We start from the raw sequence: 25,788 nt of genomic DNA on the forward strand, positions 1-25,788 counted from the left end.
TATGTAATAGAAGAGAAGGACCCATAGTTGCTGGTTTCAGGTTTGACTTAGGGTTATCTTTGGTTAGGCAGATCAGAATCTAATGGATTTAAATGGAACAAATGGTTTCAGACCATTGGGTCAGCTGAAGGAAAGAACTAGGAATGAAAAGAGGTGAGGAAGTAAAAGAAGGAATGGAACTGATGTTTAAAGGTAGGTAGAGAAAAATACAGTGCTTTATAAGAATCATTGTTGGCTTTGTATAGTATGGAACCTGCCTCTTTCAATTTTCCCCTCTTCCTTTATCTGTATGGGATACAGCAATGTAGCCGAAAGACTGAAGTGTGCAGTCAGTTTTGGGGAAAATAGAAGTCAATTTCCTGATCACTTACTGGTTAAAGTAACCTTAGACAAGCCTCTTAAACTTGTTCAGTTTCTTCACCTGCAAAATACAGTTATTAATAAAGGTGTAGTATATTTTCATATGACTGTTGTGAGAATCAAATAAAATTATATATATAATTGCATTTGATTTGCAACAAAATATATAAAAATACTTTCTTGCAAATCAAAACTACAGTGAGGTACCATCTCACACCAGTCAGAATGGCCATCGTTAAAAAGTGCACAAATGATAAATGCTAGAGAGGATATAGGGAAAAGAGAACCCTCCTACACTGTTGGTGGGAATGTAAATTGGTGCAGCCACCATGGTGAACAGTGCAGAGTTTCCTTAAAAAACTAAAAATAGTTACCATGTGATTTAGCAATTCCACTCCTGGGATAAATCTGGAGAAAACTCTAATTCAAAAAGATACATGCACCTCAGTGTTCATAGCAGCACTATTTACAATAGCCAAGACATGGAAGCAACCCAAGTGTTCATCAACAGATGATAAAGAAGTTGTGGTATGTGTATATATGTGTGTGTGTGTGTGTGTGTGTGTGTGTGTGTGTGTGTGTACAATGGAATATTACTTGGCCATAAAAAAGAATGAAATAATGTCATTTGCAGCAACATGGATACACCTAGAGATTATCATACTAAGTGAAGTAAGTTAGACATAGAAAGACAAATATATGATATCACTTGTATGTGAAATCTAAAAAACTGGCACAGATAAGCTTATTTATAAAGCAGAGACTCACAGACAGAAAGCAAACTTATGGTTATGCTGCAGGGGGAGGTTGGGGAAGGATAAATTGGGAGTTTGGGATTTGCAGATACTAACAACTATGTGTAAAATAGATAAACAACAAGGTTCGACTATATAGCACAGAGAACTGTATTCAGTATCTTGTAATAACCTATAATAAAAGAATATGTATATATGTGTAACTGAATCACTAGGCTGTACACTAGAAACAAACACAACATTGTAAATCAACTATACTTCAATAAAAGAATTTTGAATAAAAGTAAAAAAATACTTCATAAGTGGTGAAGCTTAGCTAAATATTTGATGATGGTGATAATTGGGGACCTCAATCAGCATTCAAAGCCATCTTACATTTCTTACTTTGCCCTGGGCTTCTGTTTTCAGGTTTCTGTTATCTTCTTGGTAGGCATTACACTCAGTGAACCATAGAAGTGTCCCATTAATACTCTACATGTGCATGAGTGCTTTCCTGGCCTTGATCCTTCCCCCAGTGGTGAAAACTGCTGGTTGATATTGTTGTAAAAGGCTTGGAAGATGGTATCCTACATGCTGAGAGCTTTAATCTACTCCTGGCTGACTGAAGGATGGATAGAGGCTGAGAGGGAGCTCAGAGGAACAGGTGGTACTGTACGCACTGATGTGCTTTCTGCCTCTTCCAGCTAGTCTCATTGCCTTTAGTGCCGTCATGACAGGTTTCCTCCTAATTTTGAGTGTAAAGAAGAAGTGTTTGTGTGGTATGAGGAGAGGAGAAAAGTGGTTTTACAAATTCTAACGTTATCGGTGATATTTTAGTTATGTTATTGAAGGTATAGAAAATCTACTCATCTACTTCTCAGAACAGAATAGAATAAGTGAGACTTATTTAATGTTTTATTACTGAATTGATTCAGGCACATGCTCATTCAGCCCAGCTGAGGAGGCTTTGGTGTCATTGTTATAAGACAAAGCATGCATTATAAATAGTAGGTTTAATTAAAATATGAAAATTTGGAGCTATGCAGTAAAAATACACCTGTTTTACCTGATTCTGTAGAACACTTAAGAGACACAGGAAATTGTTTTAACTTTAAAAAAAAAGCTCGTCCTTTTGATATTTGGAAGAAATTATAAGATATAATTATGTCAGTTTGGTATTCTTTACAATTTGATAGTACAGCATCTATTTTTGTGCTTTTTGTAATGTATGAGTGTTGAAAGCATTGATGTTGCATAAAATAAAGAATGTGAAATGTGTTCCACATTTATTTTGTTGTTTTCACCAAATGGAATTTGTTCAAATGATACACTGCTGAAAGCTGCCTTTTATTCATCTAAAAACAGATTTAGAAATGAATGTTTTGTCATTTTTTAAATTATAATATTTAAATCCATAAACTCTAGTTGAATGGTGCCCATTAGAAGGAACAGTTGAAGACAACAGAATAATAGTCCTGACGTGTAACTTTAGTGTCATCTCATATGTGATAGTACTGCATTTCTTGGTTTATCCAGAAACACTCCATGTAATAATTTTTCATTCAATCATTGTCTCCTGCTTTGAAAAGAAATTGCCCCAGCTTTGTTTTGACATTGTTTTCAAATAACTTATAAGCTTTTACTTTAACATTTACTAATTAGAAGCAACCCATTTTTCTGTGCTGATACCGTATTTTAATTGATGTCACCTAATTAAAAATAATGAAAGCCATTGCCTTGCCTAATAAACTTCAAGTAATTTATAAATCAATGATATGTATTCATAGTTATCATTTATTGAGCTCTTACTATGCGTAATGCCTGTTGTAAGCCCACAAAAGGCATTAACTTACTGAATCCTTATAAATCACTTTAGGAGGTAGGAACTGCTTATTCTCATTGTATAGCATATTCCTGTTTCACAGTAGAGAAAACTGAGGTAAAATAACTTGTCCAATATTATGGCTCCTAGTTGTGGTAAAGCCAGAGTATGAATTCAGGCAGTATGGCCTGAGAATTTGTTATTCTTAATTTTTATGCTATGTGTGCAAATACAGAAAACAGAAAACTTGCATATAAAGCACAAAATACATTAATCAGATACTGGCCCAGAAGTGGGCACATTTGTTTTATAAAACCTTTATCTGCTTTTGTTAGGTGAATATAAGCATTTGAAGAACTCAGACATTTGTATGATGTAGCTACTAGCAGAGACTGCTCATTTAAAAATATTTACTATTATAAACTCTATTAAGCAAATCATATATTCTCCCTGGAACTGTTTCCTCCGTAAGTTTGTGAGTTTACAAATGTTAGAAAGATTCCTAGAATACTTCCAGTTTTAATATTTTATGAATTCATAATCCTCTTTCTTTTATTCTTAATTCCTGATTTTTCTTACTTGAAAATCTGCTGATTGATATAACTCTTTTTTTTTCCCCCTTCACTCATACTTACTGAGAGGGTAAGGCATCTCATAAATACTGTATTTTCATTTTCATCCAGGTCAAAACACTTCCTAATTTGCCTTTTTTTTTCTTCTTGAACCCATGGGTTATTTAGAGGTATGTTATTTAGTTTCCAAATATTTGGTAATTTTCCTGGAATTATTCTGTTATTGATTCTAACTTAATTCTGGCATGATCAGACAACTTTGTAAGATTTGAATCCTTTGAAATTTGTTAAGACTTGCTTTGTGATCAGAATATGATCCATCTTGTTGATTGTTCTCTATGTATTTGAGAAGAATGTGTATTCAGCTCTTGGGTGGAGTGTTCGATAAATGTCAGTTAGGTCAGGTTGCTTCATGGTGGTGTTCAGGTTTTCTGTATCTTTTTTGATTTTCTGTCTACTTGTTTTATCAACTATTGAAAGATAGATGTTAAAATCTCCTTCTATGAAAGAGCATTTCACTCTTTTTCATTTTCAGTTCAGTCAGGTTTTGCTTTATGTATTTTGATGTTCTGTAATAGGTACATAAATATTTAGGATTGTAAGTTCTCTTGATGAATTAACTCCTTTATCATGAAATTTCCCTATTTATTTCTGGAAATATTTCCTATTTTGAAATCTCCTTTGTCTGGTGTTGATATAGTGTATCTTTTTTAGTCCTTTTATATTTAACCCATCTGTGACATTATACTTAAAATGGGTTGCCTATAAAGAACATTTGGCTTAGTCTTTCTTATATGATTTGTCAATCTCTACCTCTTCACTGGTATGTTTTAAGTACATTTTATGTGATTATTGACAGGTTAGGTTAGAATCTGCCACGTTGCTCTTTGTTTTCTACTTGTCCTGTCTATTCTTTGGTTCCTTTTTCCTCTTTTCTTGCTTTCGTTTGGATTCCTTGAGTAATTTTATGATTCCATCTTGTCTCCTTTGTTGACTTATTGCTATACTTCTTTGTTTTATTCTTTCACTGGTTACTATATGGTTTACAGTATGTTCCTTTAACTTGTCATATTATACCTTCGTGTAATACTATACCACTTTCTGTATAGTATAAAAAAAGCCAGCAGTTCTCAGCAGCAGTTGGGGCAGTGGGATGCAGGACCATACTGGTATCGTGTTTGGTGTAAATGTGGGAACTCTGAAAAATGCCACACTCTGGATGCCCTCCTACTGGCTTGTGGGTTACTCCCATAGGAACATCAGTGACACCTCTTCTTTTTCTGGATGAAGAAACTGAGGGTCAGGTTAAAGTAACTTCAGCAAATGTCAGAAATAGGCCTAATGTAGCATAATATAAAGAATACTGGTCTTCAAGTCAGGTAGACCACGGTTCGAATTCTAGTACTGTTGTTTGCTGGATTTATGACCCTGGACATACTATTTAACCACTCAGTTTTTATACCTAAAATATAGATAATGAATCACCTTAAGAGTTGTTGTCCCATGTGTTCATATAGCATTTATTTCCTATCTTGATTGTCAAAATTAAATGGAATAACATTTATAAAATACCTTGTTAATTAAATTCCTTGGCACACTGTAGGGCTTCAAATATACTTGCCATGTAAGGATTATGGAAGTTATTGCCTGACTCCCACTAAAGGTCAATTATCTCTTCAAACTCTATTCCATCCTTTAGACTTGGCAACATTTGTGTATGTTTCAGGGAAGATACAGTTAATGTAGATGAGATTACCATGAATGGGTATGACAGTTAAACCAAATAGGTTCAGAGTTCAGGGGAGATCTAAGTTGTGAATAAAGCTTCCAGAAGGCTAAAGGCTGTGACAATCAGGGACATTACCCTCTAAATTCTAGGAATTGACTGAGAGAGGGAGTTTGTGGTTGATGTGGTATGAGAGAGAGTATCATCTTGGATCTCATTGTATGGCATTTGCAAAGAGGCAGTTCCCATTATGGGATCAGAATTTAAGTCAAATAGAAGAAGAGGAAGGACATTAGATTTGAAAGTCATCATAATTTGTACAAGTGAACATTAAGACTGCAGTACATTATTCAAGGGACAGTGTGTGAAGAGTGGAACCCAGGACAGGAGTGTATCTTAAAGGAATAGTCTTTGTTAAAGAGAGAAAAAAAGAGAAGGCAGCCAGGTAATTTAATGTTTCCCTTATCTTGCATCTTTCCCAGCATCTAAAGGCAGTGGTCTGCATTCTACCAGTGAATTTTGAATTTATGGTGGACATAGGTTGTGAGCATAATTTATTAGTTTTATTTATGAATAGATTGGGAACTATTATTGTACCGATTAAGACGCTTTCTGATGCAATGTGCTCTTTTGGTAAAACAGCCATCATTTTGAGGGGGTTGTCTTTCAAACTGGCATGTGTAATAAACACTAAAGAAGACCATGATGTTTTAAAAATTTTCACTGACTTTGTAGCACCACGATTTTATTCTTGAGTGCTAATCTCATAGCAGCTGAAAATTTTAAATGTGAAACCGAAATTGTGTTTCTGTTAACTTGGAAATGTGAAAAACAAACAAACAAAAATTCAAGCAGACTGAATCATGGCAAGGGCATGGATTCACAGTCAAGATAGAATTCCATGTGGGTCCCGATGTTGTCTCCACTCGTAGTGAAACTTTGAAAATGTATTTCTGGACCTCACTGTCCATTTTTATAAAGTAGAGAACAACATACATTTTAACAAGGCTGTTGTGAGAATTCAAGTGTTAAATTTAGTGGTAGGTACTCAGTAATAAGTGGTAGCTTTTTGAAATTGGATATAAGTGAGGAGCCAAGGATGGAAAAAACAATTATGATTCATTGGTAGAATCATTTGGGTATCAAACAACAGCCTTATGTTTCTTCATACTGTCTAGGTGGAGGGTGTATTTTTTTCCCTGTTACCTGATTTATTACTTAGTATTCATCCTCCTACACTGAGATACTATGCAAAAAAGCTTAAAAGGTTTTTCACTTGCAGCCTTACTCACAGTTGCCAGGGAACTGCTCTGTTACACAACTTAGCTTGTATTTGCTCAAACTATCTTGACTCTAAAGATGGTAAAGCAGTAAGCTGTTAGGTTAAATTCCACATTCAAGAAGCACTGGTTTCTTGCCTTCAAAGCAAGAAGAAAAGGAGGCAGGGATGAATTCTTCAAAAAATAGTGTCCAGGATCTGTAGAAGATAATAAATTCTCACTAGATAATTTTTTCTATTGAGATTTTTTTTTCTTCCCTTCAGGTATAGTTAAACCTTTACATGAAAAAGAGCATAATTTAAGTCCTGAAGGTAGGCCATTTAAAAATAAAATAAAGGGAAAAGAGTTCACTCCTGAGTAACTCAAACAAATCATAAACTATAATATCCCCCAAGTATTAATTTAACTCTCATGTAAAAATAATTTGATTATATGTTCTTGGGAAGGAATATAAATCACTTAAATTGTGAATTGTTAATTATTATTGAGTCTTATTCATAATATTTAACAAAATAATTTATTGAGTAAATTGAGTGCACTTAAAAGTTTTACTTGGTTTGTGTTATGTTATACCGTAACAAATATTTTAATAATGTTCTAATAATATGTAGATGTTGGACAAGTTCTCTTTAGGAGAAAAGTTTGTAATTGAAAAAAATTAGGTATTGCTCTAAGGTGACAAATTTTGTAGAAATGTATATATGGTATGTATTTCCCAAAGAAAGGGCTTTTTGGATTTTTTGGTTTTTCTTGTTAAACTGACATAAACTTTCATGTACATAAAGCCTGTGCTTGAAGAACCGACTTAAGAAGTGCCAATTTTTAGATTCATCAATATAAAACACATTAGAATGTTACGTTTTTGACTTCTCTATTCTATATTTATTGATTTATTCAACTCACATTAAACAATAAACAGATTTTCAGCATTGGTGGTAGCTTTATTAATATTAAGTTTGAAAGAAAAATGAATTTATAACACTAGAGTTGCCAGCAGCAATAATTTTAAAAGTAAGGAATTTGTAATTTTTTTCCTGGAAGTTAAAGATAGTCATAAATTTAACTCTATAAAAATAACTTCATAATGGGGTTGGCATGCCTAAAAAAAATGGACAACCTCCTCTGTTTTGGAACCAGGCAGTAGCTTTTGCTGCAGTCTCATTGCATCTCTGGAAGCCACCTCAGGGGCTCAGAGGTTTCCCTGACTTACATGGGCTTGGAGCAACGGCTGTTGAACTTTAGAAATGTCATCTTCACCCTTGCACCTTTCTTTTATGACTTTTTACTCAATATATTTACCCTAGGAAAATGATCATTTTGTTTAGAGTCCTCTGAGGAAGAGAAAAAGCAAAATGATTTAATAAGTCTTTCCTTCCTCAGTTATTGGAAGCCTTTGCTTTTACCTTTCGACTGCTAATTACTATTTGTGCACTTAAAAACAAAGTGGAGTTACCTTGGAGTCGTGTTAAGAGCTAAATTCCGTAATTCGTAAGATGCCAGGGTCAAGTGGTATGGTAGAGCTTCACTATGGAGATTCAGACTGTAGTCTGGAAAGTACAAGCCATGAATATTCAGCGCTGATGACCTGATTTCTCAGTAAGCTTTGCTTTGAGACACCGAATACTTTGGACATATGGCTTACCTGTTAGTATTGAAAAATAGTTCAGCTGTTATTTTTGATATCTATAATGATTGAAATGGGGAGGCTGTAAGATCAAGCCTATAGATAATGTCAAAATTAGTTTTACAAAAACAATTTCAAAGGGAAAAGAATGACGTGTTACATTGCCGGTTCAGCTTACAGACTTAGAGCAATTTGGCGGGGCTGTTGTGTGGCTACTGTTTAACTATGGGCCTAACTAGCTCCTTGTATTTGGGAAGGTGGAGCCGGTAGGGAAAAGGGAAAGAGGCAGGGGAGAGAAGGCAGAGAGAAAGGAACAGGGAGGGAGAGAAGGAAAAGAGAGGGTGAGGAAGAATGACTGATTCATTAGCCTACATTAAAAAAATTCTACTGTTGTCTTAATGAAAAAGAATTTATTGTTCAGTGTTGAGTAAAGCCTGTAAGAAAAGTGAGTGGAGTTTTCATATGTAAATAACCTTTCAATTGCACTGAGAAAAATCCATTCTTGTGAATCTGGTGTGTGTGAAAAATGACTCCACGGAGCCATAAGTAATCAGCCCATATTTGTATATGGTTTTGAATATAATATGTACATGCTAGCCTACTATTATAGTATAACCAGAAAATCACTTATATTACCTTCATAAGAAAGGTTACATAGAACATATAATTTTTGAGTAGGTTATATTAGGAGGTGCTTGCTTTCACCTTGTTATAATACCCTTCCATATTGCAGGAGGACTACTGTGAAAATTGGTTGTGGACAACTTATAAGATAATAAAAACCGACAATATACAGCAAGTGAGTAAGGAAGTCAAGCCTTATGGTTTGTTTCAGAGTCACATTTGTACAAAACAGTTTTAAATTTTTAAAAAGAAAGCGTGAACATAATATGTAAAGAAGTAATTGCAAAACATTTCAACATGAATAAATAGTACACGTTGTGGAAAGCTTGTAAACCTGCTGTCTAAAACTGATTACCCTTATGAGCATTTCATGCTGTTTGACAGGGAAAAGTACACCTTCTAAAAGCTGTTACACAAACCATTACATTTAAAAGGTTTCCGTCTCACACCCCAAAATTGCACTTATTTGCTGCATGTGAAAATTCAGAATTTGTTCCTTGTTTATTTTGGTGGCAATTACCATGGTGGTGAATTTTGCTTCTCCCGCTTCTTCCTGGAAAACTAGAAATTAGCTTTTTTGGTTTCTTTCTTTCACTGTGAACACAGTCAGTTTGTGTATTATAGGTTGCATGCAGAGATAATATAATAATAAAATTCTGAGCTTGAAACACCCAGATACTCATATAATATTACAATACTGAGCCTAGGTCACCACGATGCTCCATGTACCTGAGGAAAAAAACAGTTTTGCAAGATGATTCAGAATCTCTACAGAATATAAAATCCAGTGAACCATTTTAGTTGATACACACACACACACACACACACACACACACACACACACAGATACACACAAAGATTACCTTACTTGAAATCTTGTTAAACATCCTGAAACAGTGCATTATTCATTTACGGGAGAAAGAAACTTGGAAATGTGTAAGAGACCCTCTTATTTTAGGAATTCATTCTCCGTATTATGAGTATTTCTTTCACTGTGTAATAAGCACTTTGAGCTTCTGGCAGAACTTCTTACTTGTTTTTGAGTGCCTTCCTTCTTTCTTCTCTTATACACCGTAGACTGTTAGCAAGAGCTGTTGCCTGGAATTAGGAATTCTGAGTTCTAAAGCCAACTCTGATACTAACTGATGGATCCATTTGGTTAATTGGTCTCAGATTTCCTGTGAAATGGGGACCTGAACTAGATGATCTCCTGGATACGTTTTAACTTTAAATGCTGTGATTTTGAGAAGTAAGCCATTTATCTGAAAACCTATTATACCCTCTCCCCAAATATCTTTTACTGAGTGATCAATTTACTGAATGGAGTGTGCTGAAACATAAATTCACTGAGTGGCAATTTTTTTTAATTTACTAAGTGCTGTGATTTATCAGTTGCCTAAGAACCAGTTTTCCAAATTATCAGCTGCGTAAAATATGTTTGATTAACTCCCTATACGGTTTATCACAGATCACACTGCATTAAATAGTTGAAAAAGCTTTTAAATTTTTTGGTGGAAAGTATTAGTTTTAATTTGGTTTTAATTTTTCCATAGCAATTTTACTGCTAATGGTTTGCAACAGAAATATTTATCAGTCCAGCCCAGCTGAGTGCCAGACTTATCATTGATATTTCATATACAAACACCTTACAGTTGCTTAAAACCAAAGCATCATATTTATCTAGTTGAACTGGTTAACAAATTTGTGAATTAAGAGAAGTACAGAAAATGTGTTTAATATATGAAAAACATGTAAAAAGAAATAAACCTTCCCTCTTATCATCCATAAACTCCCTTTCAAGACATGTGCAACCCTTTAATTTAAAATAAGTGCCCATTCTCAAAAGTCAGTGGCCCCGAAAATGATGACATTCTAGAATATAGTTATGGGTAGGCTACAGTGTGGTGGCTTGTAGCAAAATTTCAGATAAATTAGTACTTTGAACTCATCAATGTTAAAGATCAAAGAAATTTTCAAAGGCCCTTTAAAACTGTTTTATTCAATACAAATTATGTAAGTAGGATAAATGTTTAAAAGAAACAAATTTTGAGTAAATTGGTCAATTTGTCGAACTGGCCATTAGGCAAAATGATTCTTAGTAAGTTGATTTTTGGCAAAGGAGACCTAGTGTTATCATGCCTCCATCACCATCTCCACTGGGGTAGGAGACAATGAAGCTGTAGGGAAGAGCACTGCCACCTTTAGAATTAGCTTTTCCTTTCCTCAGCCATACTCTGCAGCCAAAGGTGGAGTCATTTGGAAGGTCTTCTGCCTTTGTGTGTATTTGCACGTGTGTGATGTAATTAGTATGTTTTCAACCTGACTTTTGTTTTTGATGCTAAATACCCATTGTGTGTGTGCGTGTGTGTCTGCGACATGGCTACCATAACACAGACTTTCTGAGACATTGAAGAAGTACAGTAAGAGGTCTGGGTGAGAACTGAGAGGTTTTTACTTTTCTCTGCTCACTGTAGCAAAATATTTTACTTTTTTCTGATCACTGTAGCAAAATATGTCTCATATGAATATTTGACACAAAGTGAATAGATCAACGTATGTGATGAATCACTTGGCATACGTCAAGGAAAGGTGGTCCTGTGCTCAAGCAGGAACAGAGATGTTCATTGGACTAGAGGACTGTTCCAGAGCATTGCTATGGGGTTTAGTATTCCTGAACTCTGTCTTTGGCCTGTAACCTCCTTAAAGCTCTGCCTGCTTTCCAATTACTGTCCTTGATTGCAAATGCTACTAGATAGTAGAGTTTAGTAAATTTTTCTTGGACTTACTGAAGGTCGTTTGTGCCTGAAGAGTTAAGATCAGGGAGCAGCAACTCCTGCTGCCTGTGCCAAAGACCTTTTGGTTTCACCAAGAATCAGCTTTTTGTGAATTAACGAGTTGAGACTGTCCCTTCTTTGGGCATCTAAGAAGCTTCAACTAGTCATTCTTTTTAATTTAGAAGTGGAATTGATGAGGAGAACCTGAGAGCTCAACTGTAAGATTTTAGAGACAAAAGATATCGTACTTTTGTTTTTACACATTGTGAGCCCTGAGTCAAATTCCAACCAGCCTGTCTGTGTTCATGCTTTAGCAGAGGTAGTGTAGAACCACATGATTCAGCATTTTTATCAGTCTTTGCCGAGATACAGAGAATATAATAGATAGCCATCTTGTCAGGTACTCAGCATTGCTGGACATGAAATTAATATTTTTTGGAGGGTAACATATGGAAAATTAATAACTGGGTTAAAGATTATAGCATGCCCAACTCCTATATTGTAGAAGATTAAAAATATAGAAAAGACTGCTGTTTAGACAGGAGTGCATAGTAGTTGGTCTGCAGAACATTTAAATTGTCATGTTATAAGCCTAACACAGCATATTGCTAGGTTAAAAAAAGAAAGAAAAAAGCAACCAGTTTTTGCTTCTGGAACCTGGAACCTGAGGTCCGGTATATTCAAGTCTTCATTCTGCCCATTTCTAGCTATGTGACCTGGGGGCTTATAGAGTTACTTAAGCCTTGGGCCTAAGTTTTCTTATCCATAAAAGTGTGATAATAATAGTACTTACCTCACAGGATTTCTGGACAGATTAACTAATGTATGTAAAATCCTTACCTAAATATGTTAACTAATTTGTAACTAGAGACTTCTGGAAATACACTTTTTTGTGAAAAGTTCCAGTGATTGTTAAGAGAACATAGAAGTATGTCAGTTGAATGTTACCAAGCTCAAATAAATTTCAAGTGATTAATTAACGATGAAGTTAGGATAATTACTATTAGGCTAATTACTTATTCTTAGCATTTCAGCTGTGAAAATTAAAGATCTCTGACTGCTTCTGTCTCATAAAAACAAAGGAAGCATACCAGGAGACTTCTTCTACGATGACATGATTAGAGCATTGGATCTGAATCCACAATTCAGTGAATCAGGTGTACTTATTAAAATAGTAAATGATGTGTCAGGAGATTCAGAGCAATAGCTGAAGACTTAATTTGCTCATTTGAGTTTTTTTAATCCTTATCTTGTTTCTTTATAAAAAATTATATACAAAATCTGCTAAGGCTTTATAAACATTAGAATACAGGAGTTGTGAATTTCTGCCATAATGGGAATGGAAAGTGAAGTCACATTAGAAAATTTAGAGAAAACATTCTGCATGAATAACTTGATTGGAAATGGTTCTGACAGAAAATTATATTTTTACACAATTTTTAAATGTTATATGATGTAGCATACTCTAATAGTAATGTTTCAGCTTGGTCTTAAACTCATCCTCTTTGTAGATTCATCTGTGCATTCAACAAATTGAAGATCTTCTGTGTGTTAGGCACTGTTGCATATTTGTAGGTGAAAAAGATAAGCATAGTCCATTTGCTCGTGCTGTTTATAATCTGGTTGGAGAGACAGTTACACTACAATATGATCATTGCTGCTCACTGAGGAAAAATAAGATGCTAAAGGAACTCCCGGTGAACACCAGTCCCAGAGTTGTGTAGAAGCCGGGGAGCCAGGGAGAAGGAAGAGTGGTGGTAATTTGGGAGACTGTCTGGGGGAAATGGAATTTATCCTGAGATCTGAAAGATGAAATGAAGAGGAGAAGAGGTGGGAAGAAAAAATTGTTTCAGGCAAAGGGCACTTCTTGTTCAAAGGTGCTGGAATTGGGGAACCTAGAGTAGTTCCATGTGGCTGGATTGTGTATAGCACTCTTTGGAAGATGGTAGAGGGGAGCTAAGTTCTAAGGAGCCTTCTGAGCCCTGGTAGAGGCTCTGCAGTTTATCCTGAAGGCACCGGGGACCTCTTGTAGGGAGTGGCCTCAACTCTAAGGAGCTGGAGAGATGAAGATATGTGAATAGATTTTTGAGATAGATTAGGAAGCAGAATCATTAGATTTAGTGATTGATTATATTTGGGAAAAGTTTGGTGCTGAAAGAAATGATAGGACAGTTACTATTAATGTATTTTAGGGAATAAAGGAAGAGTTCTCTTTCCTTCTTTTAGCCCCTTGGGAAGACCATCAAAGTGTAAGAGGGGGAGGAAGGGTGGAAAATAAAACTCGGGTAATATTTCATACTTATATAAAACATTACATAATGCCAATAGCTTTTAGTAATAAAGAACTTGTAGGTGATTTTAAGCATATTAATACTCCCAGCTAGGGGTGTTAACCATGGATTTATGAGATAGCCTAAGATAACCCACTTCAGAAGGAACTACTGATTTTAGAGCTAAGAAATTGCTTTAGAGTGAGTTGGAAGGACAGTCATGTACAGAGTGCACCACCGATTCCCATAAAAGAAGCTCCGAAGGAACAGTGTCTTTAGTTCAGTATGATTGACTTGTTTCAAATATTGTCGATTTTTAGAGAGAAATGATTTTTCTGTTAAGTTTGTGAATGTACAGAGTTGGCTAGAATCTTCAATCTGTTTTAATTTTCATCTTGGCCAAGCCTTTTTTCCAAGTGTGTACACATATATTTTATAACTAAAGTCAGTGTAAAAATGTCATTTGATTAATAGCATTATGTTTTATAGCAATTATTTCCAGAATTTATGTATGTGTGAATATACAGATTTTTTTTCAAGTCCACCCACACCCATGTTCACTACATTTGCCAAAAAATGGCAGTAGTGAGAATTCAATTCTTTAAAATACTGTACATTTAAAGTGGGGTATATTATTTCCATTATTAGCAGTGTTATTATACAGTATTATTTTCCCCTTTTAGATGTGTTGATCTCTTTGAGCCAACATTGGAATAGTTAGGAACTGCAAAAGGCTCTATTCTTTTATAAAAAGAAAAGAGCTAGAAAAAAAATAGAAAACCTTCTTGCGTGGGCAAGAGAATCCAAGAAGAAAGTTGTTATTGGAGCCTTTTCTGGTGTGAAGAAAATTAAGAATTCCTGTGTTTGCCTTCACTCCCTATGAAATCCAAAGGAAATACACCTGTTTGGGGGCAACACTACCTGCTTGTTTTCTCTTGTGGCTCTTGAAGCAATGCTGTCTTTTGAGCCAGTCTTTGCCCTCATCTCATCTGAAGGAAGACCATTTGGAAGCCCTAGTTGGCAAGCATATTCTTGTTTATTAACCCAAAACATAAGGTAGGGTGAGTACTTTGATGTGTGTGGATAAAACCATACTAGTGAGTTTAGAGGGAAGAAGAGAAAACTTGTGTGTAAAGTTTAGGGTACGTAGGAAGAATAAACACATGTCACCTTGCTAGTTTAAAAAGGGAATACTTGTTTGCTTGATGGGACTAAACACCTAGATTTCCCACCTGTATCCTCTCCTCAGTTTGAGATCCGTGGAAGAGGCACCGCTGCTCTTACGAGTCTGAATACAAGGGAACAGAATTGAAGTTCATGTCTCGACTCTGAGTTAGGCAGTAGGTACTGGTCATAAGGAAGGGATCACATTAGACATTGGGGGATAGATTTCCTTCTTTCATCAGAAAATGACACAGGTCATGAAACTAACAGTGAATGAATCTGTAGATACAGTCTCCAGATAAGTTTTTTAAATAGTCTGTTCCATTAAGAACATTGAAAATGTTGTTTATTGGAGCACTTTGAGAGTTTCGAGCCACTCAGTAGGAAGGGAGCTGAGCTCTTACCCAGCTGCTGAACAGACCAAATACTGTACAGGTATTTGGGGGTTTACAGGGCTATTTCACAGACTCTAAGGCTGACTTTCTGGGATGGCTCTCGGGTAAGATGGCTCACTGGAGCCATGCTGCTTTTGAGCAGCAAGTGCAGGGTTGGCTTGAGACCACCCAAAGTTTATGGCCATTGGTTTGGGAAAGTTCATCTTCCAGGAGGTACACTGATGTTGTTGTATATAGCCTCAAGAATTTTCCCAAAGCATGCAGTTATATATCTGTGAATAAGACTGCATTCTGAGCTACATATTATTTTGCAACCTACTTTTTATGCTTATGGTATTATGAACTTCTTTCCATGCTGACTTTTAGAGACCTGTATAGTATTCCATTATAGGAATATAGAATAGAACGACTTATTAGTTCCCCGGTTACAGCTTTCGGTTGCTTATTATTGGCTGTCATATGCAATATTTGAGTGAACATTTTTGTGTTTGTGTATAATATTATATATATACTTAATGAGCCCTCATTTGACAAGTTTTGTTTTTTAGGACAAATTTAAATTCTTGAAAGTAAATGAGTCTCTTGTATTATTTCCGTTTTCATCTGTAAAATATTTTGTGAAGACAAGGTGAGTGCAGGTCTCTTTTAACCTATGATAATGCTTTTCTATTTCATAAATGTTATAGCTTTGATGGCATCATAGTGATCACATACTAGGTACGGTACATATTTGCAATTCATGTGATATTTGTATCTATTTGTTCAAATCTAGAACTCTTTGTTAGTGCCCAAAGTCTCCAAAGACTACCTTATCTCTTAAAGTCTCTAGAATAGCCCTGATGCTGCTGCTGTCTGGTCAGCCAACCACGGTGCAGTGTCAGGTGCCATTATTGGAGGGAGACAGACCTGAACTTGAATCCTGGCTCTATCTCTTAGTAGTTCTGTGACCCTGGGCAAGTTACTTAATCTCTAAACCTTACTTTCCTCTGCTGTGAAATGGAAATATCTACGTCACAGTTAAAATTAGGGTTGAATGTATGCAAAGCATCTATCACATAGTAAATTTTCAACATATGGTAGCTATTCTTATTAATGTCTCTAAAAATGAAGATTATAGATTTATGACAAAATGCTCATTGTTCATCATTTTTCAGTTCTAAGTGCTATTATCATTAAATACTCCATCCAGTAGGTTCTAGTCATTCTCAGGACTGGATTGACCAATAGTAAGAAACATTTATAGCTTTGTTTCTAGGATTTGGTAAGAATCTTTCTGTATGCTGTATCATTTTGTTCTCAGACCCTTTCTCCAGGAAGAAAAAGTGTGGGATACTCAGAAATTTTTGTTTGTTCATTTTTTCTTTTCTTTCAGTTGTTATGTGAGCACTCCCATTTGTTAGTATATGTCATACGTCATCTAGGTGAGACCGATTTGCTTACTAATCGTGAAAGTGAGTGAGAGAAAATGCCTGGGTGGCATCAGCCATAGACTGGGCAAGCACCTGATTCTCTTTTCCCCAGAATTACCTCTGTGCCTGGTAACAGCTTCTCTTGATAACAAGAAACAAATAAGAGATTAAAAAAAAAAATCTTACATCATCTCAGCAGTTTGGCTTCAGTAATATGTTAATGGATTTTTTTATTTTTTAAGTAATGAGTCCATTAAGATTAAAACTGTTAAAGTACTTTAATTTGATATTTGTTCTCCAAGGAAACAGTTTTTCATGATCTATTCTGAATCAAAGGAAGAATTAGTTAAGAGAAAATCTTTGTTTGAAAAGTGAAAAATGTTACCCAGGCAACCTGTGTAGTTATCAGGTGTGCTGATTAAGCATCACCAACATTAATCTCTGTCATCAGTTATCAGAGGAAGATGACTGCCAGGCAGTCTACACTATTATTATCCCATCACTTTTCTACAGATCAATTTAGTACAAAAGATTAATTGTATACAGTCAGTGGGGTTACAACATCAAACCTAAATAAAAAAGCAGAGCTTTTAAAATATAGAAAATCACAGTTTCTTTTCACATCTCTTCAGTTATTGATTTGATAAAGCCTCGTGTTTTACAATGAATAAACTTTTCACAGAGGTGTATTTTAAGTAAAAAAAAGACTGACTGTAGTTGATAGCTTAACCAGTTTCTTTCATTTGTTCTAGCTGAAGTGGGAAAAAAGCCATGTCAAAGTGTTTTACATTTGTAGATAAATTAATCAGCTCAGTATACTTTTGTGAGTTTCAAAAAAACTTAATCATATGATTTTTAAACCATATATATGTATATAATTTCTAATATGCCCTATTATTTTATATTACTGAGTTTGAATCATCAGAAGTACATACATTTCATCCTAATTTTATGTTCAGGAAAGCACATATCAGCTATTTTTTTCCAAAAAGCATGACTCATTTTAGTTGTCTAATTTTTATAGATAGGAATTTTAATTGCTATGGGCATTATATATACCAACATTTTCTAACGTTTATTCAAGAATGCGGAAGCTTAACCAGTATTAGTAATACAAATTTTATGCTGCAAAACTTCAATTATGAGTTGAGATCTTTCTCCTGAAAGCATACGGATGTTGAACTCCTTGTTCTGCATTTTAAAAATAGTAATATTAAATTATGACAAATTGTTTCTTTAAATAGCATACCTGTGCTCTTATGTTGAACCAGGTTTCTGAGTAAATAACTTATTCTTTAATGTCACATTTTAGGTGTAATTTATTTTTACTATAACTATTAAGTGACTATCATAATAATTTTGGTTAATTTGTTTCAGGTGAGAATTAGCATTAGCTTCTTTTATTTTTCTATACTAAGGAAGAAGAAAGGAAATTCCCTGTTGCACTTGAAAATTAAATTACAGGTTTTTATTTTCTGTACTGAATTAAAACCTGTTACATTCCTCAGGGTAAAAAAAAAAAAAACAGTACAATTAGCGTAGTGGAACCAAACTTTGCAGACTTTGCTTTTTTTTGGAGAGCAAATTATTTCAGGATGAAAAATTCCAATAAATATCAGATGATACTACCTATTTTTAAGCTAGCCCAGTTATATAGTTCTGTTTGATAAGTAATTGATTAGGTCAGACTGTTAAACCATTTAATCTGGCGTGCACATTGTGTATAATGAAAGGAATCCAACTGTGAATTTGAGTGTATTAAATAATCTTCAGGAAGTTTCACAAAGAAGATTTGACTGCCTTGAAACGTGCAATAATGCATGTTTATTCCAAACACATTTGCTTTGCCTAGGTTTTGCCCATCAGGTTGAAGAAATGCTAATCTTGTCACATTCAGCAGCTGGGTTTTTGCAATATTCTTTTCCTTCTCTTAGGGGTTAATTAGCCTTCTTTCAAAATGTGGCCTATTTAGCTGTAGATTCGCATGATTCAACCAGAGCTGGCTGTACAAAGCAGAACCGTTAACAGGCGGGTGTGTCCAACTGCTTAATTAGCCAGAATAAAAAGGTCCTTTGTCAAACAAGCATCTGTTGCTCTTGACACACCTGACAGCCGCATTAGGCAAGGATGACTAGACCGAAATCGTGCATGTCTCTCCTGCAAGAATATACAACTCATTTACATACGGGCTGCATCACAGACGAACTGCAGGGGTTTATTTAGCTTATCAAAATGGATTAATGTGACTGCATTGGTGGCTGATAAACAAATATCACTTGAAAGGAGGCTGTGAAGGAACTAAACTAACCAAATTACTCCCAAACGTAAACAAAGCACCAGAAACCACTGCTAGATGAATGGGAACACCTCAAATGTACATACAAACCTTTATACTGGATCTAAAACAAAACCTGCATGTGACGCATGCTAAGATACTTCCCTCATGTGATGATTCTTGCTTTGAAGAAATGTTGGAAAGCTACCAGAATATTCTGAATGTGTCAGTGGGTTTAAATGATCTGTTTAGGAAAATTTGGCAGCAAGATTACACTTCTCAACATGCTTTAACATTGAAATTGATCTGCTGTTAAATCAGGTCTTCAGAATTAATCAGTTAAAATGCCTCTGGAAAAATGCTTACTAGTTGGGTTTTATTATGGCCTCAGTAGAAAGAGAATACTTCCTAATTTAACTGTCAGAAAGAGGGAGATGTCTGTCTCTTGTTATTGGAAATGTAGATCAAACAGAACAGATTGAGAATCTCAAACACTTTGATGTTCACACCAACAATCTCTAGCTTTTCATTTGGAATCCTTTCATCATGATGTTGCAAAGTAACATACTTAGTGGTGACATCACGGGCTTTAGAGTCAGGCAGACCAAGATATGAATTCAGGCTCGTAACCTTACCAGCTGTGTGGCTTTTACCAAGTTACATAATCCATTTGTGCCTCAGTTTCCTCATTTGTTAAGTGGAAACAATAACAATTCCATTATAGGGTTCTTTTGAGGATTAAGTGAGAAGATATATTTCAAGCACTTAACATATTGTGTGGTACCTGGAAAAGACTTGTTAACTGAGAGATCAATTATGGTTATGACTTTTTCTGGGGTATGACTTTTTGAGCCTGTCTCTGGAAAGGATGTGATTGAGACCCTCTCAAGGCATGAGGCCTTGGCAAAGAGAGCCTCTTCCTCAAAGTTGAGGAAGATAAGGAGATCAGAGGAGAATGAAGTTATGTCTATTAAGGGAAATTGGAGACAAAACTGGCGTGACCCTATAATCCAGGAGCCATGGAGGTTGGATGGTGAGCAGTAACTTAAGAGTAAACAGGAGATGTTCCAGGACAATTATTGTTTGTCCTGGCTTGGGCTTTATATGCTGGTTTTGATGGGGTACATACATAGAGCCAGAAGCCGGGTGGAAAGTTCTCTATGACTCTCTAAGTTGTATAAGCCATCGTTTTCTATCCATCTTATTTTCATCACTCTATTCTTTAAATGTTGCTCCTATTAAATAGATGGGATCTTTTTGCTTTTTCCTCATTCTAAAATTCACCAGTTTGCTTTTCTTTACTCCCTTTACTTCTGTCTAAGCAACGTCTATTATGAAACTTAGGACTTCCAACTTGGTCTAGTGGTTTAGTACGTGAGCGCTAGTGTTATATCCAGACATTTTTTTCCCTCTTCCATCTGTTTGACCTTGGTTAACTGACTTCACATCTTTGGACCTCAGCTGACTCATCTGTAAAACGAGGGAAATCATAGTTCCAATCGTCTAGTTACATATTTCTATTAGTAAACTAGTCAAAGTTTGAGGGTTTCTCTTATGCCTGAAATGCCTGTTAAGCTCAAACAAGTGAATGAGTATTGCCATTTAAATAATTTGCATATAAAACACATCATATGGACTCACTTTTAAAAGTTTTCAGGTTTTTCAAGAGAATCTGGAAATTTGGTTTTTAACACAAAATTTTCTAACTTTTAAATGTCGACAATTAAGAATTTTAATTTGTAGTTCCTCTGTGCCAAAGCCTACCTATGGAGTCTAATACAGTCCATAGGAAGCCAGTTTCCAAATCTATGCCTTTTATCTTCTGATAAGCTCTCTCAGGTGATTTATTGAGAATTGTTAGGAATTGCTTTTTAAAAGTACATTTAATTTTTTTAAAGACCATCATTCTTTATATTCTTGCATGTATTTGTTCTAAAATAGTAGATGTCAAGTTATGGGTCATATACCAAAAAAGAGTGTGTGCACTGGTGTGCAGTACACACCCCTGGACACACGAGAGAGCCTCGATAAAGCTGCCAGCCAGCACTGAGATAAACAGGAGAGAGTTTTAGTTTGAGTGACTTCATTGTAAGAAACTCATTCACCCCTTGATTGAACAAGAACAAGAAATTGGCAACTCTGTCTTCCTCATTTCTAAAATAAACTGACAAAGGCTACCAACTTTCTTGGATTTGGGAAGAGAAGCTAGCTAAGAAAACCTCACTGAAGATGATGCTTAACATTTGGTTCACCCCTCACTCCCTGTAGAAAGGCATTACCTCACCCTGGGAGCCCCTCTGCTGTAGCACAAATGGCATCGATAGTCTGTAAGTATGTAATGAGTCAAAGGATGCTGGCATTTGCCTTCTTTTCTGGGATAGTTTTTTTTTTCCCCCTACGATGGAATAAAGAAGAAGAGGCACAGGTAGGGTTCGTAATATTTGTATCCCTTCTCCCAATTTTGAGAACCATTATTCCTCCAGGAACTTTAATTAGGCAAGAGTTTTATACAATGAATACTATCATTTTCAAATGTTTTCAGGCATATCTGAGGTCTTAGTACTAGTACAGAAGTGTGTGTATGTGTGTGTCTTTGGAGACAAGTGCTACTTTTTTCTTAATGTGCCGCCATCTGGGAAATTTCACATAAAAATCTCAACTTTCAGCTTCTTTTGGAAAATTGGAAGAACTGGCAACTACAGCTTAGCCTTCCCACAAATTCACAGTTTCCTTGAGCTGGACACTAGCTGACCCAAGGAAATAGGGTGGTTGCCACAGTCTCTTCTGTTCTTTAAGCCCCTGGCTACCTTCACTTTGTGTGAGATTCCTCATATGTAGATGGAGAGTGTAATCATACCGATCATATTGGGTTGTTACAAGGATTAATTTATGAATTAACGTGGAAAGCATTTAGAAGGTTTAGCATACATTAATACTCCACCAATGTTAGCTTTCCTGCTGTGTCTTTTGTATGTGATAAGGTTTACTTCGCTGCTTTAGGGTTCTGACTAACAAGAGTAAGAAGGGTCAACCGCGTGAACTGGTGCCAATGTCAAGGTCTAGACAGAAAAGTGAGCGTAGATCCAGCAGGCCTGATCCCATCTCTGCTCCTGTCATCTTGAGCAAATCTCTTATCCTCTCTTGTCTTCAGTTTCCTCCTTTGTGAAATAAGAAGTGTAGATGAGGTATCTTCAGAGATCCGTTTCCAAAATTGAATGAGATGATTGAAAAGGTTTGGGGGAAAAAATTGGAAGAGGTCGTGCTGTGACAAAAGACCCTGAGGGGAGTTAATTCTCTATGTGAAAGAACTGAATATTCTTTCTTAGGGAAAATTAATGTTCACCATACTGTTCACAGATTTAAACCATAATGCAGTTAATTTTCTTAAGCTACCAATTAAATATTGCTTCTCCTCCCCACTCCCACCCGCAGGAAATAAAATTTGAATTCTGATCCCTGTTCAGCAGCAAAGAAATATTTATGCAATTGACTGTATAAGTAGCATAAGGGAATACCAAGGCCAGGAGGTCTAAGAAACCATACTCGTTAGAGAACGTGCTGTAAAATTTAACCCCGTGTTAGTAGGTCAGGCAGATGAGGACTACAGAATGTGCCGTGTGGAGTGCGAATGAGAGAAGGGAAAATTTCATGGCTTTCTTTACCAGTCTTATTTTTATAACAGTGGTTCCTCCTCATCTTCCAGAATATTAAACATTGTTGATGCTTGTCTCTCTTTGGGTAAGACTATAATTGAACTTTGATGTTAGTACCATATCATACCACAGGCAAGAAAATTAACGAGTGTGGTCGTTTGGCTAAGTTTAGAGTATATCATTTCATTTTTGGATATACTCACTCAAACTAAAACACCCCCCTATTTATCCCAATGTTGGCTGTTTTTGTTCTAGTTTTTAAAAATCAGTAAATACTAAGTTTGAAAGTTGGAAAGGAACTTACAAACAATTTATTCTAAATTATACATCTCCAGTGACATCCGATAGTCTATAAAAGTGTCTAGGTAGTGTAGTTTATGACATATTTGCATCCCATTAGGATTTGTGTTCTGAGAATTGAGTATCTTGAATAATTCTGGACCATAGTGTATAATATGATTGAAACAATTTTTAACAGATGAAACCTAAAGAAGGTAGATTTCAATGAAGTTCAACCTTTATAACCTTGAGATAAGAGGTACTAATGGGGATTTTAAAATATATGGTTTAGTAATTTTCAGTATTTTATCTTCAAAATGGTCAAAATGATTATAAACATGCATGGACTGTCATTAGAGGACGTTGGAGGGGGTAAGTGGTATTTGGGAGGTGGAAGTTCATCTTAGTACAGTACATTAAGAACACATATAATCCAGCTGGTCATACAAGGAGAGCCCTTTAAACTTTCTCTCTATTCTGATGTATTCCAGAGACCATCATGCAGACATCAGAGACCGGGTCGGACACGGGCTCGACGGTGACTTTACAGACGTCTGTGGCCAGCCAAGCAGCAGTGCCTACGCAGGTGGTGCAGCAGGTCCCAGTACAGCAGCAGGTAAGGGCAGCCGCCCTCGGGGAGGGAGCTCTGCCGCCGTCGTGCTGCCTCCCAGCACGGCTGCGCCCAGCGTGCCTCGGATAATCCTTTCTGCCACGATGGGTGTTGAAGCAGGCCTCGCTCCGTTCTTCAGTTAACTCAGCAAACGTTTCTTGATCATTTTCTGCACATGCCAGGTTCTGTGCTCGGCTGTAGGGGGTGCAGAGATGAGCACTCAAACTGCAATCCCTCTTCTGAAAGAGCCTCTTAGCCCCTAAAGAGAGCATCCGTTTCTAGCTTGACCACGCTAACTAGGTTTTCTCTTCCTCTCTCTCTCTCCCCTCTGTCCTTTATCACCTCCCCCTAGTTCTCTCCTGTTGAAATGGCAGCAATCATATTTTCATATAATGGGCTCACAGTAGTACTTAATAAGGGAGAGGAGGCATGTACTTGATGGGCAGGGATTTTGCCTTTGTGACATTTCAGAATGTGTGTGGGCGTTCTGGTGACTGATAAATACTGTTTAATGAAATTTAAATTATCTTAAAGGTCTGGAGATCTGACTCATCCCATTTGAAAAACTGAGAATGAATTCATCATCACGTTTACTACAGGGCTTATTCATACTTGGGACACTTGGCTTGTTTAAAAAGATACTGACAAAACAGTTCCATTCGTGCCAGCTAATAGTTCTCCTCTGATTGTGAACACATTGGCCTGTCATTGCTTCTAATGAGTGGCAAAAAAATAAGTGATAAAGAGCGTGTCTTAAAGCAGTATCTTGAGACTTGAGATCTGCCTGTAATTTTTTAGTATCAAAGAGAACCGTTAGCTAATGTTGCTTTTGCAATTATAAATGCTACTGGGGAAAGGGATAACTTTTTCCTCAATTATATAGACAGAGGGACTCGAGGTTATACTCTTCAGGAGACAGAAGTGGGATGGGCAGGGAGAGTGCCAGCATCACAGGGAAGGGTCTTTGACTCTCAGGCTAAGTAACGACATCTGAAGTAATTATTTCTTTTGTAATGAGAAAAAAAATCTTAGCACACTCTTCTTTCTGCTCTCTACAACACACTGGTATTATTGATGTCATCACCAATGTCAAGACTCTGCACATTATTCAGAAAATGTGCAGATGAATCCTAAAGAAGTTAGATTTCAATGAAGTTCAACCTTTGTAACCTCAAGATAAGAGGTACTAATGGGGATTTTAAAATGTGTGAGTTAGTAATTCTCAGTGTTTTGTTTTCAGAATGGTCAAAATGATTATAAACATGCATGGACTGTCATGAGAGGATGTTGGGTGGGGTAAGAGGCATTTGGGGAGGTGAAAGTTCGTCTCGGTACAGATGGGCATTATGGTGACTGATGAATACTGCGTGTGCTGCTCTCGGGGAGGCACATCATCCAAACAACAAGGGGAGGACAGTGGGACAGTGTTATACACAATTTTTAAAACGTAACAGTCTATCCGCGTTAAACAAATGTTGAACAGTTACACTCACCCTGGTTTGGTTTTTGTCTCACTTGTGGAGGAAGAAAGGCTTTGAGAGTGCCTGTCTCTAACAGCAGTTTTCCTGTCTCCAGAAAGTGCCCCCTTGAGAGCTTGGAATGTGTGTGATACGCATGTCTGGCCCTCTCTCCTCGACTCTGCATTGCTTCTTTCTCCCTCCCTCCTTTCCTCTCCCTTTCCCCCTTCCTTCCTGCCTTCTGTCCTCTTTTTTCTCTTCCTTTTAAAAAGCAATGTTCTTTTTGTTGTATTTGCATATCACCAGATGTCTGTTACTGGTCTTATTTAGTGTATGTAATAATGTAAAGAGTCAAATAGCTCTGCTGCTATGTTATTTTTTAAAAAAGCGGCGGTCTTCATCCTCCCTCTCCTCCTCAGAGGCAACTGCCTTTGGTTCTCTGTACCTTTTACTTTGATATTTACCTCTATGTCTTCAAAAACAGTGTTTTACTTTTTAAATATGTTTTAGTTTTATGTATTTTACACTCCTTTCAGTCCTTACCATACACACACACACACACACACACACACACACACACACACACACACCCCTTTTCCATCCCTTATGCTCCTGATATATTAGGTTGAACTCTATGCAGTTTTTGACCTACAAAAACAACAGTTTCATATGTTTCAACCTATTAGTTATGTACTCATTTTGGTAGGTCATTATCCAGTGCTTATGTTGCCGTGATATATATCAATACTCTGCAAATCTA

At 36.2% G+C, this 25,788-nt stretch overlaps 1 protein-coding gene across 3 annotated transcripts in view; it reads left to right on the forward strand.

Moving 5' to 3' along the window:
• Nucleotides 1-25,788, forward strand: part of RFX3 (regulatory factor X3) — a 276,215-nt gene that overhangs the window by 101,955 nt on the left and 148,472 nt on the right. For all 3 annotated transcript variants that reach the window (XM_045504958.2, XM_010967889.3, XM_045504959.2), the window contains one exon: nt 23,453-23,577. In XM_045504958.2, coding sequence (XP_045360914.1) covers nt 23,461-23,577 — 117 coding nt within the window. In that variant the 5' untranslated portion in view covers nt 23,453-23,460. The remainder of the gene's footprint in view (nt 1-23,452; nt 23,578-25,788) is intronic.

This window comes from Camelus bactrianus, chromosome 4, assembly GCF_048773025.1.
Source record: "Camelus bactrianus isolate YW-2024 breed Bactrian camel chromosome 4, ASM4877302v1, whole genome shotgun sequence".
Lineage (NCBI taxonomy): Eukaryota > Metazoa > Chordata > Mammalia > Artiodactyla > Camelidae > Camelus > Camelus bactrianus.